This window comes from Pristis pectinata, chromosome 25 (genome assembly GCF_009764475.1).
Source record: "Pristis pectinata isolate sPriPec2 chromosome 25, sPriPec2.1.pri, whole genome shotgun sequence".
NCBI classification, from domain to species: Eukaryota; Metazoa; Chordata; class Chondrichthyes; order Rhinopristiformes; family Pristidae; genus Pristis; species Pristis pectinata.
The window spans coordinates 3,175,193-3,193,451 of record NC_067429.1 but is presented as its reverse complement, the minus strand read 5'-3'; the positions used below and the strand labels follow the sequence as shown (position 1 = coordinate 3,193,451).

Below are 18,259 nucleotides of genomic sequence, written 5' to 3'. Positions count from 1 at the left end.
CTTTCAATGAATTGGCTACATATTTTCATTGCAGGAACATAAATGACAGTATGGTTATGTTTTACGACACTACATTTTTAAATTTAACTCACGATTTTATGACTTTTTAGCAGATCCCAACGAATTACAAAATTGGGACATAAAAACGGTGATTAAGCAACATTTGTTATAAGCCCTTTAATCAAAAATCCCATGAGGAACATTACCTCTCCAAAAATCATACGTACATCTCGTAGCCTTTAATACACTGCAGCTTTCACCAAAAGATCATTGCAATTCATTTAGAACGGATTATTTAATTTATACCCCTTCCCCCATACAACTGGTTTGTATTCGTGTATTAATTTTCACCTACCTTAGACTTGCAAACTATGTAACCAGAATGTCTTACATCTTTCAACCTGAGTATTTTTTAAAAATACTCACATCGACCATTTGACAATGTCCCTTGCAATGTTACATTATTTAGATTAAACAATAAAGTATATATTGTATTACCTACTTGAGCTCTGCTCTGCTTCTGTGAGATAGTATGCCCAGGTTTTGTAGACAGCTGTTGTTTTTGGTTTGACCAAATCTTTTTAACACTTTAAAGACAATCTTGAATAATTCCAACTTTCTCCCCCTCCCCTCTCTTTTTTTGAAGGCCGATTTGACATTTAAGTGTTGCTATCAGATTGATGCGGATAACTTTGATTGAAAGCTTTTGTGATGTAAATGTCACCCCGGTGATGGATCACCTCATGCAGTTCACTAACATCAGGAGGTCTCTCGCCATTGGTGACTCGAGGTCACGTGAATGTCCTCTTGAGTGATATCGTTTGATTGCTAGCGAGCCATGGAGGAAGTTTGCTGGGTGACATAGTGCTTGGGGTTTCAGGGGCAGGGAGAATCCCGAACAGGTTGGCCGTCCATCATTAGCAGATGGACAATACAAGGATGAACTCTTTCTTAGAGTACGCAATTTGTAATCGTGGGACAAGCGCCTACTCATCCAAGGGTTACCACCATTCAGAACAAGGGATAACAGCTTTCGCTCCTTGTGCAGGTAACGTTGACAATTACAATGGTGATGGACGATTCTTAACAGGAGGAAGCGCGCACAATGCACTTCAGCATCAGCACCATCCAGCGAGTTATTCGCATCATTCCAGCCTGACGAATCCATATACCAGTCCAGGCCCCAACAACTACACGACCCAAACTTGTAACTCTGGTTACAATCACCATTATTTTTTCACTCAAGAGTCGGACGGGGCGTACTTTCAAACCTCGGGGTACACTGGCAATATAGGATCTACTGTCAATTCACTTTCAGACGGTTATTATGGTGTCTCAGGGTCGGGTCAGTATCAGCATTCTTACGGCCAAGAGCAACAGGGTTTGGCGTATGGGACTTATGCTAATCTGTCGCCATCTCAAGAGGGGGAGAAGGAACCTTCCTGCACCTCAGATTCATCCTCTTCTGGCCAAACGTTTGACTGGATGAAAGTGAAAAGAAACCCTCCTAAAACAGGTTAGTATGAGAAGCGGACCGAGCCTTTCTTTACCTGTAAGTAACTCAAGGCACTGGCAAGAATCCAATTGAAAGACGATTCAAATCTCACAATTTAGTTCTTTAAAACAGTAAACATTTCAAACGTTTAATGTAAATATTTTTTAAAAAGAAACTTTGCCTTGTAAGTTAACACCCGATGTTTATTCGAATCGTTTTGCAATGACCTATTTGCCCCTCCCCCTTCCCGGAATCAATTGGTCTAAATAAGAAGTAAACGGTGGGATGATTCCGAATTTATGAAACTGGGCTGAAAATGGCAGGCAGATCGTGTGGAAGGCGGGACTGGAGCTTGAAGTGTGATGTGCAATGGTCTCTCTGTGAATCTCCACTCGGTGAAACGTGATCTCGGGATATAAAGTACCAATTTATTATTTAAGCGGTGTGTTTCACTTCGAGTTGGTTTAGTTGACTTCACTGAAACAGCTGGGCCAACATTTACTTAAGGAACCCCCAGTAGCGTTAGGGGGTGGGGGAGGGGAGGGGAGGCATTTATTTTTCTCATTTATGGCTTGGTGAAGGGTTATCTATTGTTTTAGAGTTTTCTTTAATAAGATGACTTGAACCTAGACTAAAAGCCCCACACTCTATTCTATCTCTTGCTTCTATCAAGTTTCGGGACGCTAAGTGCTGAAGTTGTTGGTTAATGGTGTTGGTTGACTGTGTGTGTGTAGAGGGGAGGGGTGGGATGGAAATGCTTGTGTTGGCTCGCTCTAATTGTTTTCCCTTGTACATTTCCAGCCAAAATCGCTGATTATGGACTGGCTGGCCAGACGAACACAATACGAACCAATTTTACCACCAAACAATTAACTGAGCTGGAAAAGGAATTTCATTTTAACAAGTACCTAACCCGCGCCAGGAGAGTGGAGATAGCGGCAACGCTCGAGTTGAATGAAACTCAAGTCAAAATCTGGTTTCAGAATCGCAGGATGAAGCAGAAAAAGCGAGAGAAAGAAGGTTTCGCTCCCAACTTTTTCACTTCCACTGTGAAAGAAACCGGGGACGGATCGGACAAGTCGTCAACCACATCGCCATCCACGTCACCCAGATCTTCGACATCGGAGAACATCCACACCTCTTAACTCTGGCTTTCGAACAAATAGCAATACCAAAGGGGAACATGACTTAATTTCCTTCAGTGCAGTTCACTAATGATAATTGCCTTCCTTTTTGTGTCATGCTTGTAATAAACTCAGGGAAACTACCAAAAGAATGTTAGCATTGCACTTTCCACCTGTTTAGGATACCAGAATCACATATCTCAATACCGACGGTTGTAATACCACATATTGTTTAACTGATTGTGAATATATATTTCACTATGTGGTTTTGATTACCCGCCTTAAGTTATTATTAACTTTGCAGGGAGCGTGGCTTCATTGAGCCTTACTGTACATGGGTAGGTTTCAGTCTGTTTTGTATTTAAGAGTCAGGATTTCTAATGGAATTGTTTGTATATATCGGAAAGCGAGAAAAAATACACCTTTATTCTGCAGGGAGAAGTATGTTTGAAGAGATCTGTGGAACTTATTTTGTGATTGCACTACTAATACTGTAACAGGGTTGTCGATTAAAAAAGTACATGTTAGGTTTAGGAAAGGAATGAAGACTTTAAGGAATTGACTGAAACTGTAGCGGGCAGCATGTAAATGTTAGCAGACAAATACTAATCTCCTTCGTCCTCTTCTGTGACATTTTATGTCCATGCGATCTTTTGGTCAAAGTTTGATGCGTCTTAAATTGGGAACTGGGACTATGCCCTTCGTTACAGCAGAACCGAATATTGACTAGAAGGTTACAATGTTTGACCTTTCAATCGTTTCCAAGCTTTGGTGCAGGTATTGTTGCGGGGAGAGCTGCCCCAACACACGAACTGAAATGCCTTTTTAAGGTAGTGGCAACGCGCATCCACAAAGATTTCCTCTGGTCTTCACTACTGGACTGTACAATTTCGTTAGTATTGATTGCTGGAGGGCATCTGCAGAGAGGCATGGCTCCGCAACAGTTCTGCTCTGGCGATAGTGCTGTGATTCAATCATTTGCTGAGGTTCATCAGTTTGCCTCACAGCTCGTTGGCAGCCCCGCAAACGAGCTCAGCATGTTCAATTTTCAACCCAAGTGTTTAGCTACCTCATTCCAATAAAATCGATTTGATTATTATAATGCTATGCTTCCTGGTTGTTTTCATTGCTCTTGGCTTTCTTTCTCAGAATAATGCAAGTTTTATGGGATGGATCTTTGGTCGACGATCGAGCTATAATATCAGTGACAATGCAATGAACAGGGCATGTTTTATTTTCTGTAGTTACCGCACTCTGTCCACTATGAAGTATTCCAATCTATAGCAAGTAATCTGTCTGTTGGCAGCCCATAAATAAACCAATTCACAAAACGAGATCACAAGATGATTGCTTTCAGCACATGAAATTGACCTTATATTGGCAAAACTCATTAGAAAACAAACACCAGAGTTTTCAAAATGTATAGTTAAAGACAAATGACTTAAAGAAAAGCACCCAGTCAGTACATGTGGGTAATTTCAAAAAATGTTTAATTTAGTCCTGCCCAGCAACTCTGGAACTTTAAGCGAAGTTCTTCCAAAGTAAATCTCGTTGGTGAACGACATTAAACATATACCCCTTTGCCACGTCTTTAAAATAAACGTAGAGGCGAAGCGAGGAATGCAACAGCAAACTCCGGATGCACGAATGACCTTTTTACCTTCAAACGCCTCTGGGATTAACAAACAAGTCAATAGAAGCCGCTTGAGGATGACACCATGGTCCATCTCAGGTAGAGAACTCTCAGATATATCAATATAAAATGTGTGCATGAGGAAGAAGGGGTAAATACAATAGAGAGGGAGTGACAAAATTCTGATAAATCTGGTTTGCAATTAATACTATAAATCAGGACTTGTGTTTTAAACAATCTTCTCGAAGATAGTTTAATTCTCTAATAATCCTGCTAGTATTACTTGTACGTTAGTTCTAATGTGGATTTGACTGAGGGGCATACATCATAGAAGAGATAGAACACTACGGCACAGGAAGATGCCCTTCGGCCCACGATGTCTGTGCCGACCATGATGCTAATCTAAAGTAGTCCCATCTACCTTCACATGGCCTCTATTCTTCCATTCCTGCCGAAAAGGCAAACGATGTTTATATCATAATCACTGTCAGAAAAAAAACAAATTATGATGAAACTAAATTTCCACAACAAATCGAAAAAGCACTACCACATAATGATTACGTTAAATAACTAAATTAATCCCACACACAAATGCTCTATGTCAATGCTCATTATTATACTCAGCAAAATATGCATGGAATCCCACTCAGGAACATCTTCCCTTTCTCAGGCGCACATTCATCTGTTCATTGATTTGCACAAAATCCTAACATTCGCGGGTGGTGAATTAGATACATGCGCGCACATACTTAGAAATATAAATCACGTGTTCAATATTCACACGAACACAACTAGACGTTCTGACAAACACACGATGCTTTTTTTCATAGTTCAACTTTAAACTATGAAACTTTAGAGAAATTTTAACCAATGTTGCCATTACGTTCCATCCTTTAATTAGATATTTTTGTTTATGCAGAGAAAGGTGCAAAAGTAATGACACCAGAAATAGCTTGATGATGATGATGATGTGTGTGTGTGCGTGTGAGTGAGAAAGAGAGAGAGAAAGAGAGAGGGGGAGAGAGAGAGGGGGGGTGGGGGGTGGGAAGGTAGTAATGCCAGAGTCTTTGAAACAGTGGAAATGCTTTTGTTCTCTTTCTGAATGTTGTTCAAATATACCAGCTTAGGGAAGAACACATATAGCGGAAGTTAAAAAACCGAGGAAGAAATTATTAAAACTTAAACCGGGCAGAACATTTCTGAGAACAGTCAAAAGTTGTGTAACTTTTTTTTCTCAATAAGAAATGTTTAATGTAAAATCACTTGTCTCCTCCAGTTATTTTCATTCCAATGCTTGTTGACTTTCGATGTATGCTTAGGAATAGTACACACTTCTACCCAACCAGCATCCTGTTCACAACCGCATGCGTGAACAATGCATTTCAATAGAATATCCATGCCGGAGAACAATGATGGAACCAGGGAATCCTATCTGGTTTGGCTTGTGCTGTCGTTCACAACCAAGACACGTACAGCTTCCACTAAAATAGGGCAGTTGTTACCGGGAATAGTTGCAAACAACCGACCTCTCCATGACATGTGCCTTTGTCCATTTTTACTGTACTGTAAACATGCGAGGAATTTATCGTCTATTCATATCACCACGTAACTCCGTTTCACATTTTTTTACTTCTACTGCCTTTTACATCAACATTTGATTTTCATTAGTTTAACCCTCCCTCTCACAGTGAGCACTTGCGTGGATTATATACTTCTTACGCGACGCGTTTTCAAGTGTGCCTTTGAATTTCGTTGAATTGAGGGGGAATAAAAAAAACGTTTTGGCTGTGAGTGGCCGGCAAAAGTTAGATCAAATTCTCGCTTTGCCCCTCCCCCTCTGAGTAAATATATAGATTATTAGATGACTGGAGTATCCACCACAAAACATTCTGATAAAATCTGAAAATAAATAAAAGGCTACGGCTCCGAAGTCCCTTGTTCTTGAAGACTGCAGGGGATTCTGTTTTTTTAAAAAAGAGAAAGAAGTACTTTCAAAGCAGCGAACTCATATCCTTAGCGAACAGAGAACGCAGCCATCTGCTCCTGACGAGTTTCTGCTAATTGCACTTGTTTAGTGGGGGCTTTCACCCACCCTATGTGATGCCTTTTGATGTAAAGGAAACCACGCTCATAAAATTTATGCCGGCTCCCTTTGAACTCCCAGCAGACCTTTGTCATTCGTATTTCACCCTCTACAAGTTCGGAATTGGATTGGCTGCAACTTCACGCGTTTTAAAATCAAATGTTTGTACTTTTTCCCCCCAAAAGGAAATAAAAACATGGCTTTTATAGCCAATACCTAAGAAGAAAGAAACAAGGGGGAAAAGTTTAAATATCTTTCAGCATTTCAGCTCTTTCACGTCGACATCAAGATATTTATCTTCTTTACGTTTACAGTTCACACTGCCTACTTATTATACATGTAACTCTTAAAAGTGTTACATCGGACATTGGCCGTGAGTTCGACGGTGCTTCAGAGAGGGGAATGGTGCAAAGAAATGATAGCAATCAGGAAATTCAAAGATACTTTCTTCCCTAGGTCAATAACTTCAAATCTGCTCAAACGTGAATTTACAGTTTGTTTCATCCTTATTTTTCCCATTCTTTCAGGTTTATTTCATTCCAAATAACCCGAGTGGATAAGATTACGGAGTTGGAAAGAACGCGGAGGTAATCAAGATAAAAAAAATACCGAGAATAACTTTTTGCATGTAGTCTCTTTGAACGGAGGAAATTCAGAGATAAGGAAAATTCTGAACGGAATACCGGAATTACTTTGTCTACGTAGTTCCACATACATCAGGATGCATGTACCAATGCTGCATCTTGGGTGTGTTTTACTTTATTACAACTGTCAGCTCTTATTCAGACCCCTAAACGGCAGAAATTAAACTTTTAGAGTTATGCAAGTTACCAAGTTTACGAAGCATCAGGCATTTCCTGTGTTTTCACTAAAAACGAGATTTTAAAATGTTATTGAGTGAGGGGGGGGGGGGGGGGGGGGAGGACATGACAGCTTCTCTCTTTTGAATTTAATTACTGATCACCTCCGTTTCTCTTTACTTAGCAAGCAGGTGAAGGAGAGTTTGACCTCAATGAAAAACAATGAGGAAGCTGCAGTACAATGTTCAGTTCCTTGTGGTTTTACCCCCTTTAAGTTTACATTTGCTTGACAGGACCATTTCATTCCGGCCATCAGATGGACTCGTTCAATATTTACTCAGGCTGAAAGGTTTGCCCAGGGCCAGCCACAAGAAGCCAGTTCTCCTTCTCCAGTCCTTGGTTCACGGAGAGTTCACGCCGAAATTAATTCAGCAGTCTGGGTCACTCTTGATTAAGCGTTCGTAGCTCCTCGCTTAGGGTCAACCTTAAACCAGAAGGAACCTTCTCTCTTCACTCCCTGTAGTCCAAGGGCATTGCAGTTCTAAAATAAAATCTCCTCTATTTCAAGCTAGCCTCAAAATGATTTAGCAAAGTTTGCAAATGTCAAGATAAAGAGCAAGCAGCATCTCATTTAGATTTGGAAAGGTCAAAGGTCGCATCTACACTGAATAAATGAATAGTTAATAGCAGTTTATGGTAGACGTTAGCCACGCCTGCCGCAACCTCAAGAGTTTGGAGATGGGGATATTACAGTCAAAATGAAAACTGATCTTTTTAAAAATTTGAGCATTATACCCACTGAAATAAAGTGGATTGATCATGTCTGTACAATGGCAAATATTTATATTTAAGAAAGGTGAAGGTAATTTTTGAAATTTCCAAAGGCTTTCTTTTCCAAATTACTAGAAAGTTGGTTTATGCGATGTGCAATCAGTTTAATTATTTAAACATTATCCACTATATTATATCAAAATCCATCAATATTTGATTTAACTTAACACCAGAGCGATAAAAAATTCGCAGCAAAGTCTGTCTCAGACGAATCTATATTGCATTAATGAATGTTCTCATTTGGCTTATTTTTTTGTACCGGGGTCACAAAAGCTTAGTTCTCATCTATCAAAGAAACAAGACGTTACGGTAATAACACAGCAGCGATGAACTGCTTCAGCAATGCATTATTACAGCCATAAATTCTTATTCATTACATTATGAAAAACAGAAGGGCAAGGGAAATTACTGCAGAAAATACAGCATCTGAAATTTAAGCATAAATATCACAAATGATGACTATTTTCCTTTAAAAATCGAAAGCACCAGCGCAAACACATTTAAAGTATTCGCAAAAGGATTCGTCTCGTCTCAAATTCTGGCGTCACAATTAATTTCATTCAGCTTCATTATAGACAAAAAAATGTGGCTGGGAAGTTTTTTTTAAAGGTCCCGGAAATATCTGACACCAAAGCCAACTTCACGCCTTCCTCCTCCATCAACGGATAGACACAGGAAAAAAATATCCAGGTTAAAACAAAGTTAAAAGTTTCCGTTCATTAGATGCGACATCATCTAAACTGAACCAGCCGCAGGTTTCCATTGTGATACACAGTCCCTTGCGTTTAGAAAGCTTAAAGCAACGCATTTATAGGAAGTTGTTTATTTTCTTTGGATATTTTATGAAACTTTTCCCTTCGGTTTGCGAATTCAATCCACAAGGGGAGAAGACATTAAATCTGTGACCATGAAGTTCACAGCCATTGTTGCAATACATAAAGTAAACGTATATTCTGATGGGGACAGGTTATGTAAATATTTATACGGGTTGACCGTAACTACTAAAATAAATTTTGTTACAGATTTTTATTTCTTCTCAACACAGAAGCATATTTTATTAAAGATAGAAATAAGACTGTCGATAAATCCATTAGGGAGATGAAGGGAAATACGTTTGTCTGGAGAATGGTTAGAATGCGTGACTCGCTCGGACAAAATATAAGTTGAGGTTACTGAGATAAATGTGCTTAAGAGAAATAAACACAAAAGAGAGAAAGAAATCTAAAGACATGGCGATACAAGGGGCTATTTGGGGTGTAAAGACCATCCAAAGGCCAGTAGTTTTATAACAGAAGCCATTCGGCCAACCAGTCAATGGTTTACTGGTTTATGCTTTATCCGGGCCTGATATAATCATATGAATTGGTCATAGAATCGTACAGTATGGAAGCAGGCCATTCGGCCCCGTTCGTCCACACCGACCGATTTGGACGGATCTGATTACATCCTTACAAAAGCCGGTGCTACAAATCCTTAAACGTGCTAGATTTCATCTTCGAGTAGAAATGTTAACTTCTTTTCCACCGAAATCTTTCTGTGAACAGCCAAAATTCATTTTATTTTCTGTCTAGTTTTGTGTTTGAGACACGTAAGCCAAATGCCTTGAGCTGTCCGCATCCGTTGTCAGGAATTGTCTGTTAGGGATGCGGCGGAGGAGCTCCCCATTTTAAGAAGGTAACCGAGTTCATCTCTCACTTCAAAGAGTCCGGTTGCTCCCATCACCATTATCTGCATATATACTTGCATAAACAAACACACGCCTCCAAGAGGTGGTCTCCCTGCACTCCCTACCATCGAAGTGTGTCGGCACCGGGCAGTAAAATACGACAAAGCGGTGCATTGTACTTTGTTAGTACACCAAAACTAACGTCCAAGAAACTTCATAAAACTATTAATTATTAAATAAATAAACATGTGTATTGACCAGTCTAATCCTCGATATATCGAGATATTCATGCAAATACTATATATAGAGTGCGCGATAATAAAAGATGATTGAATGAAAAAAATATTCTTTTCATCTCTATATTTGCGAGAATAATTCTATATAACCTGTATGGATTGGAAATGTCTATATACAGACGGCAAAGGGTTGTCTAAATAACAGGGAAGACAATTTTAACTCCGTTATAATTTCGAGTGACGTTATTCCCTTACTAAATATATTACAAATAATTGACAGGGCGTTTTAGAATTGGAAACTTCTCTGATTACAGCTCTGATGGGGAATAGATTTCAATGCCCAATAGTCATAGCCATTACAACACAAGGCGACGGTTCGTGCTCCATTTTTCCAGTTAATCCTCCTGCTACGATGAGACCTTAGGGAGTGGAAACGGATGAATCGAGGTCGGGGTGGGCAGGGCTGGGGTCTTGGTAACGCTATCCTCCGCATTGTAGGGGAATCGAAAGAATATCTCAATGTCACGATCTCCAATGGAGCCAGCATTTTGAATTTCATAAGTATATTCCACTAACCATATCCCATAAATACAAACGTCTCTCAGAAATCCATAGATTTACATTATTCGTAATTATCACAGTTTTAATATTATTCCGACTTAAATTGTCCAAAATTCCATTAATGCAGTGTGCATTTTATATTCATTAAGAAAATAAAATCGTAAGAAGAAGGAGTCCATATTTAATCTTAAAACACACACACTCGAAATGATCACATTCATAATTTAAGTTGTGTTGAATTATTAGTTTGGAAAAGAACGGGCATGTTTATTTTAAAAATGTTTTATCCCTTTTGAATGACACTGCATTATTCGATATTAAAAATGTGTACCAGAACCTGTACTACGCAAAGAACCGAATTCGGGATTTTTCGCGCGAATTTATTTTTTTCTTAATAGTTTCCTTTGAATAGATTAAAATTCTGTCGATAAATGTTCATCCTTTAAACTGAACCACTGGTTAAACCCACAGAGCGTGATTAGGAGATCATTAGTTTCACTTTTAAGAAGAGTACGGATTCCTTTTAATATATTACAGCTATCCCCAGACTAAGGAATACAACAAGGGAATGGCACCAGATAATGAATTGCAGCTAACGAGCAATTATAAATGTATATTTCTTTGCTAAATGTGCGGTAAACGGATTATGTCTCCGGAGAACTAAAATGCATGAAATGCTGAAGTTGTAGGTGGCCTGCTTAAAGGCAAAGGTTAATATATTTTATATATAAATACACAAAACCTCGCTGCGGTTTCCCTCATCTAAGCGTCTTTGTAAGGCAGGAAATTAAAAGTCAAATTACTGGTATATTTATGTTTTTTTGGGATGAGAGAGAGCGTTCTATCTACTGGCTAGGACGCTAATATTTGTTGATAGAAAATTACCATTAACGAACTGAAAAATATTCAATTGGGTGGATTTTTTTGGGGGGGGAATAAATTTAAATGTTTTTATTTATTCTTAGTTTTTCTCATCGAAGTTACGAGTAAAGGAGGTAACAGACAGCAAGAATCCCAGCAGAACATTTTTGGCATGTATTTTTGTGCATTGTTTTTGGAACATTTGAGTTTTGTTTCTATAATCATAATTGCGGAAATTGGCAGCAACTAAACTATCGTGACAATTGGAGTCATGAGATATGGGAGCATGGGTGTGCCGCCCCTAGATTGTGACTCTTCTGCGAAGCTCATTGCTTTTAAGTATAACTGTCACGTTACATTGGGGACCTCAGAGCGGACAGCGTTCCGTTAGATTTGAGACCAGATACAAATACACCTATGGAAACCTTGCAATTCGTATTTGGTTTCCGTTCTAACTTCAGAGCACCTGGTACAGTGAGGAAGCAGTTTCCAGGAGAACACATAGAATCCAGATCCCGTTTTTTCCCGTTTCCTTTTAGGTTAAAGTTATTATTTTCTCATAAAGTCTTTGCGCTGCTTTCCAAATTTCTCATTTCTCTGCAATTGTTAAGTAAAGATTTATACAATAGTCAAATATGTCACATGAGATAGGTTTTAAAAAGGCGAATCATTTCAACAAGAGTCTTCAGAAGTGACCCGAGGATCGCATTTTTTTTTAGAGCCAGCGGTTCAGAGGGGAGAGATTTTGACTTTGACTCTGGCCTCGAGTGCTGATTCCTACCACCGTCCTTCACATCGGCGATATTCCGGACTTCTCTCATTATATTCCACCCGCCCCCACCCCGCAACCCCCCCCCCCCCGCCCCCACCTCTCTAAGAACGGGTGTATAATATGTGCAATCGGTAAATAATCCACCTCATCTATAATTGGTAGCGTTGATACAGGGAAGCTATCCGCAAGATCGAACCGAACCGGTCAGAACCTTTCCTTTTGCTATTGATTACCGAGCTGGAGAGGTTAATTCACTGCTGTTGTTATTGACCGGATGACCGTGGTTATCTTGCAATTGTTGGAAATCCCGCACTTCCAATAAAATGTGGATGCTTGCAACTTTAACATGTATTCATTTGCGGTGTACAGCGGAGCAACGGTTCGATCTCAGTTTTCGTTTTCTTATTTCAGAGAGAAACGCTTCTGATTTTCCTCTCTGAAGATGCAGCTTGTGGCAGCTCCATTGCCTTTACTTCTTTAGCCAATTTAACTCACTTTATTTAAATCAGTATTAACTAAACAGTCACTCTTGAAAATTACAATGGATTATTGATATTATTGGATACAAACATGCATAAACATAGAAGTTGGTAACAATTTATATACAATCTAGGGGAACAACATTTTGGGTATTGTTTATTCTATCCAAATGTACAATACACATTCATGTAACAATCAGTGCTTAAATAACGATCCATTTGCATCAAAAGATACGCAACTTAAATAAATTCCGCTCATAGCTGGTGACCAAAAGATCCGCCTGTGTTTCTCTGTGGTACAGGAGTTGCTTATTTACATTTGTCCCATATTCGGTTCTGTGGCTCTTTCTTTGGTATTGCTAATCCGAAGACTAGACATCAACGGCCAATTTGAGACAAGGTCACGGATTCGATTCTAAGATGTTTCAACCGATTAGAATTGCACTTCTTGTTAAAAGTATAAAATAAACAAAAGTACTGGGTAAAACATGGCCATTACTGGCAAATAGGTGCTGTTATTGCTTAAAATTCGACTTAGATTTGTTCCGAGCTCCGAGTCGTGTGCCAGTTGTTAAGCATTTGGCAGGCGGTTGGACCTATAGAACTACATAATATCATCACACGAAGTGGAGAACAGTTGACGGTGACCTTACAGGTGCGAAACACGAGCCACAATGAATATAACCCAAGACAGCTGGTATCCAGGAAATGAATCATTGTTAATGCCGGTAAAAGCCGGTGTCAAGGGCTGATGTAGACATGGTTACAGTGGGCAAACTTCCGCCTTGAGTGCCTTAGAAAATATATTGAAAACTTTCAACGGGTCAGGAATAAAAGTATAAATCACTTAATAAAATAAATAATTTTTTGGCATAGTCCCTGAACACGGGGCCAGAGCCAAGAGAATGTCTATATCATGTTTCGAACTATACTTCATCAAATTTAATAACAATATTAGTGGAACTCTCTAAACCCTTAGGTTTAAGAATATAAACGTGTCCTGTGTTTTTGCTGAACTTGCCTCCGTTTTGAAATCTATTCTCTGCGTATTGGTTCTTTTATCAGAGTCAAGATACAATTCAACCCTTTCTGGACGAGTTGGGTTGAAAGGTTATCTCTGTGTAAATGCTTGGACTCAGTAAAACCTGTTTGAAGAAAAACAGATGTGGTTCGCAACATATTTGAAGGCTGTGCACCCTGGGCGTGTGCACACGCCATTAAAACCACATCAGGCACTTGTTAAAGGGGAGAAAACCAACAGCGATAAAGCCAACTCACTTTTATTGGGTTTTATCAGTTAGGGAGAAATCTAGAACCAACATTTGAAAAAAAACATTTTGTTCGACAATCAATGATTCTTGATAAGGAGCCAAAAAGTATATTTGCTTGATGTAATCTAATACTTGATTACCATTTGGACTTCTGAGAAATTAATGTCACGACCTTTCTTAAGTAATGGGACAAATATTTATTGCAATATCATGTAATCCGTTATAATATATAGGCTACTTAGTAATGTACTGCAAATGATTTCCTGGTAATACTGCAGTAATGATGTCACCAAGGAGGTTAATTACGGAAGCATATGGTGGGGTTTAAAATGCCATTGAACACTTTTGGTTGGAGGCATTGAAGTGTGCAAGTGCAATCACAGGCATCAATAAAACTCAACAAAGTTCAGGCATTAGTCAAATAAAAAAAACTTCCCAAACATTCATGAAGTCTTGAAAAGACAACTGCAGATGCTGGAAATCTGAAATAAAATCTGATGAAGAGTCCTCAACCTGAAACATCAACTCAATTTCTCTTTCCACTAGGTGCTGTCTGTATGTTTCCAGCATTCTCTCATTTTATTAAAAAGATGGCTTTCAATGTTTCTTGTCGAATTCATTCTTGGCACGTGGACATCATAGACAAGGCTGGCAGCTTGCTCATTGCTCTGAGAAGGAGATCGTGAGCCATTTTCTTGAGCTATTGCTGTAGTGATTTAGTGTAATGTGAGGGAACATTTAGAACCAGCCACAATGATGTGGAGCAGGAATAACGCATGACAGCAAGTTTCATTCCTGTGGTGGACCAGCTGAGATTTTTTGGCAATCTACAGCTTTATGGTCACTTTTACTAACTAGTGTTTTTCTTTTTTAAAAAAAGCAAATGCTTTGATGGGATAAGAACTCGCACCCTCATTAACTTATACATCTCTTGGGTTGTCAGCAATGATAGCTATGTTGCAAGTGGATGTATCACATAGTCATTACTGCAGAGGAACAAGTCATTTGCCTACTTCCTCCCACCCTACTTTATCTAAGCCTAACTTTGCTCCAGCAAGTAATTATTCAACTTCCCCTTGGATGCATATATTTGACTTGCCATAACCATTCCCCATGGTACCAATTCCCACATTTAAATCACTTTCTGGGTAAAGAAATTTCTTATAAGGTACCCTATTCATTTTATCACTGTTGTTCTTATGCACTTATGCCCTTTAAATTTGGACTCTCCTCATTGGAGAAATATGTCTTCCATCTCCAACCTTGTCATTAATCTTTAATAAGTCTGGATCTATGAACAGCCTTCTCCAAATTTCTAAATCCACAAAATTAGAAGGACAAACTGCCTAATAAGATTAATACATATAAGACTCAGAAAAAGAATCAAGGACTGTATGTGGCTTTAGTATTAGAGGTTGGACAACCCTGCCCTGGATTTTGCATTGGCTCCACTGACTTTTCCATGAAGCATTTATATAGGTGGGGTAACATGAGCAGAATGAAGTTTTTCTCAGCGTTGATACCAGAAGGTTTTACCCACTCATTTTAGATGACTTAATGCCTTCATTACAATAGCAGATGGAAGAGGTACCTATGAAGACATTAACATATCAACAATGTTATATTTTTTGCTGTAGAATTTCATGTTCTATGTTCCATACTAAATATGTGGCCCCTCCATTAATAAAAAGAAGGAAGCTGTATTTATACGGGACCGTTCATTACCTTAGAATGTCAAAAACATTTTACAGTCAATTAGATACATTTGAACTCTAGAAAATGGGGCTATGGAATTTATACACATCAATTCCCCCCAAATGAAAATGACTAGATGTGTTGAAGATGCTAGCCAGGCCAATGGGGAGAACTTCTTCAGACAGTGCATAGAAACAGTTACATTGTTTCAACAAAGTCTCAGTATACAAACATATCTAAAATGAAGCAGCCTGGTAGTGCGGCACTCCTTCAGTGCTGTACTGACATATCAGTATGTATCATGTACTCAAAGATCTCAGGATTGGGGGCGATGGTGGGGGTGGGGGTGGTGGTGGTGGTGGGGGCGATGGTGGTGGTGGGGGTGGTGGTGGTGGTGGGGGCGATGGTGGTGGTGGGGGTGGTGGTGGTGGTGGGGGTGGTGGTGGAGCTGCAGTGGTGAGTGGCAACCTACAATTTTCTGACCCAGAGCTGTTCCATACAATAAGGCAATACATTTTTCAGAGGAAATCAGGGCGGGTCCTTCATGCCTGTAGGCCAATATTTAATGTTTAACCAATTTCACTAAAACAGGCAATCTTGTCACTATCATTTTGCTCTTTGTGAGGTTTTGCTCTGCACAAATTCATTACCACCCTTCCTACAACGTAACAGTGATTACAATTCTGAAGTATTTCAATGGCTATAAGGTACACAGGATACCCTGAGACTGTGAAAGACACGATAGCTTTCTCATCCTTCTTTTCAATGAACACCATAAATTTGTCAGCTTTGCAGTTGCACTGATTGGAGCTATGGAACTGTCTCAACTTATGTGTGGGGTGTTCTTCTTTGTCTGACTGCAGTCAAGCAGAACTGACTGTGCAAAGCTGGGTCGCCATTGGCTAATGTTGCAAAAACAAATACTGGCATTAAACTGCTGTGTGCAGTTTCGAGACAACAATGACTGACATAAATCACTGATATGACTTTTAAACCCATAATAACAGTGACAGCTCTGGACATAACACTTACAGAGATTTAAGGAAACTATAATTAAATCATCTAAATGTGACGCTCATTATGAATATACTTGTAATCGTGTGGTTCTTATCACTAATGCAGTGATCTAATACTCTGTCAATGTAATTATACTGCGGTACCCAGGTCTTCAGTGCTAGAGGAGAACATTTCAACCTTAAAGCATATGCTATAGAAAATGAGATTGTGTGTCAATATATTCTAGGGTTCAAATTAATCTATTAATCTGTATATTATAAATATGCATAATGAATTGTAAACAAATATTATAAATATGAATAATATGTAAAATAACTCCAGGTGTTTCTTCACTGAAGCCCAATATAATTTCAGTCAGGCATCTTTACTGCTGTACTCAAAGCCAACAAACCACTTGCCTTCCTAATTTCTGGTGTCACCTGCATGTTAACTTTCAGTGACTTGTCTACAAGAACATTCAAGCCTCTTTGAACATCAACATTTCTAAGTATGTCCCAATTTAAAAAATACCCGCTTCACTGTTTTGTGAAGTGGATGACCTCACATTTTTCCACATAATGTTGCATCTGCCATGTTCTCATCTATTCACTTAATATTTACCTTGTACCAATACTAATACCAATACGACCTAAATGTACTGTTGTAATGAATTGATCTGTATGGACGGTATGCAAGACAAGTTTTTCACTGTACCTCTGTATATGTGACAATAATAAACTCATTTGCCCTTGAAGCCTCTTTACATCCTCCTCCCTACTCACAAACCCATCTGGTTTGGGATCAACAACAAACTTTGTGACATCTGGTGCCCACAGCCAAATCATTGATATAGCCTGTGAATAGCTGGGGTTCTGGTAGTGATACTTGCAGCATCCAGCTTGTCACAGCCTGCACCCCTGAGAAAGAGCTGTATATTCCCACACTTTACTTTCCATCTATTAACCAATTCTTAATCCATGCTTGTGTATTACTCCCAATTCCAAGTACTCTCACCATATTGATCAACTTCTTGTGTGGAGCCTTATGGAAAGCTGCCTAGCTTGAACAGGTTACAAGGGGTAGGGAGGGGTTGAGAACATATTGGGACATAATAATGGTAATTTTAAAATAAAGCATTGCTATATTAGGAGCCAATATGGGTCATTGAGCAGAAGGGGATGGGACTTGATGTGAGTCAGGATAGCAGCAACAGAGTTTTGGGTGAGATCACTAAGTAGAGAGTGCAGTCTGAGAGACCACAGGAGTGATTCCATCCTGAGGGAACCAAGGCATAAATAAGGCTTTCAGCAGGTGATGATGTGTGACAGGGACAGAGGCAGGTGATATTGCAGAGGTGGAAACTGGAGATCAGAAGATCAGCCCAAAGTCAAGAAGGATGTCAAGGTTGGGAACAGCCTGGTTGCACTTCAGCTAGTAGCCAGGACTTTGGTTGGAGTCAATGGCTCAGGAATGGAGTTTGGGAGGACTAAAAGCAATTGTTCAGTTTTTCCAATATTTAATTCAGGCTCAAACTTACTTGTTCCTGTTGAACATTCTCCCAATGTCCCAGCCAAACCTCCTCCCTCAACTATCACCACCTGAAACACATTAACTGAGCGTTTATCTCAGTACATTTCTGGAGCTCTGTCATGTGCAAATTGGCTGCCGTGTTTGCGTATACAACAAGAACGACTGCATTTCAAAAGGTATTAATTGCGTGTGAAACAATTTGAGACTGATAAAGTACTATAGAAAT

The 18,259-nt window shown here is 39.3% G+C and overlaps 1 protein-coding gene across 1 annotated transcript; it reads left to right on the top strand.

The window, feature by feature from the left end:
* The first annotated feature begins 924 nt into the window (after positions 1–924).
* On the top strand, positions 925–3,040 carry LOC127582981 (homeobox protein Hox-B1-like). Its single transcript, XM_052038651.1, has 2 exons — positions 925–1,516; positions 2,297–3,040. Exons 1-2 carry the CDS (start codon positions 925–927, stop codon positions 2,638–2,640), a joined length of 936 nt encoding a protein of 311 aa, XP_051894611.1. The 3' UTR covers positions 2,641–3,040.
* The last annotated feature ends 15,219 nt before the right edge of the window (positions 3,041–18,259 follow it).

What these genes read in the sequence shown, in the direction of transcription:
- LOC127582981 (XM_052038651.1), top strand. Translation starts at nt 925, where the DNA reads ATGGACAATACAAGGATGAACTCTTTCTTAGAGTACGCAATTTGTAAT. An exon ending in AAGAAACCCTCCTAAAACAG is followed by an intron (nt 1,517 to 2,296) that starts GTTAGTATGAGA and finishes GTACATTTCCAG; the next exon opens with CCAAAATCGCTGATTATGGA.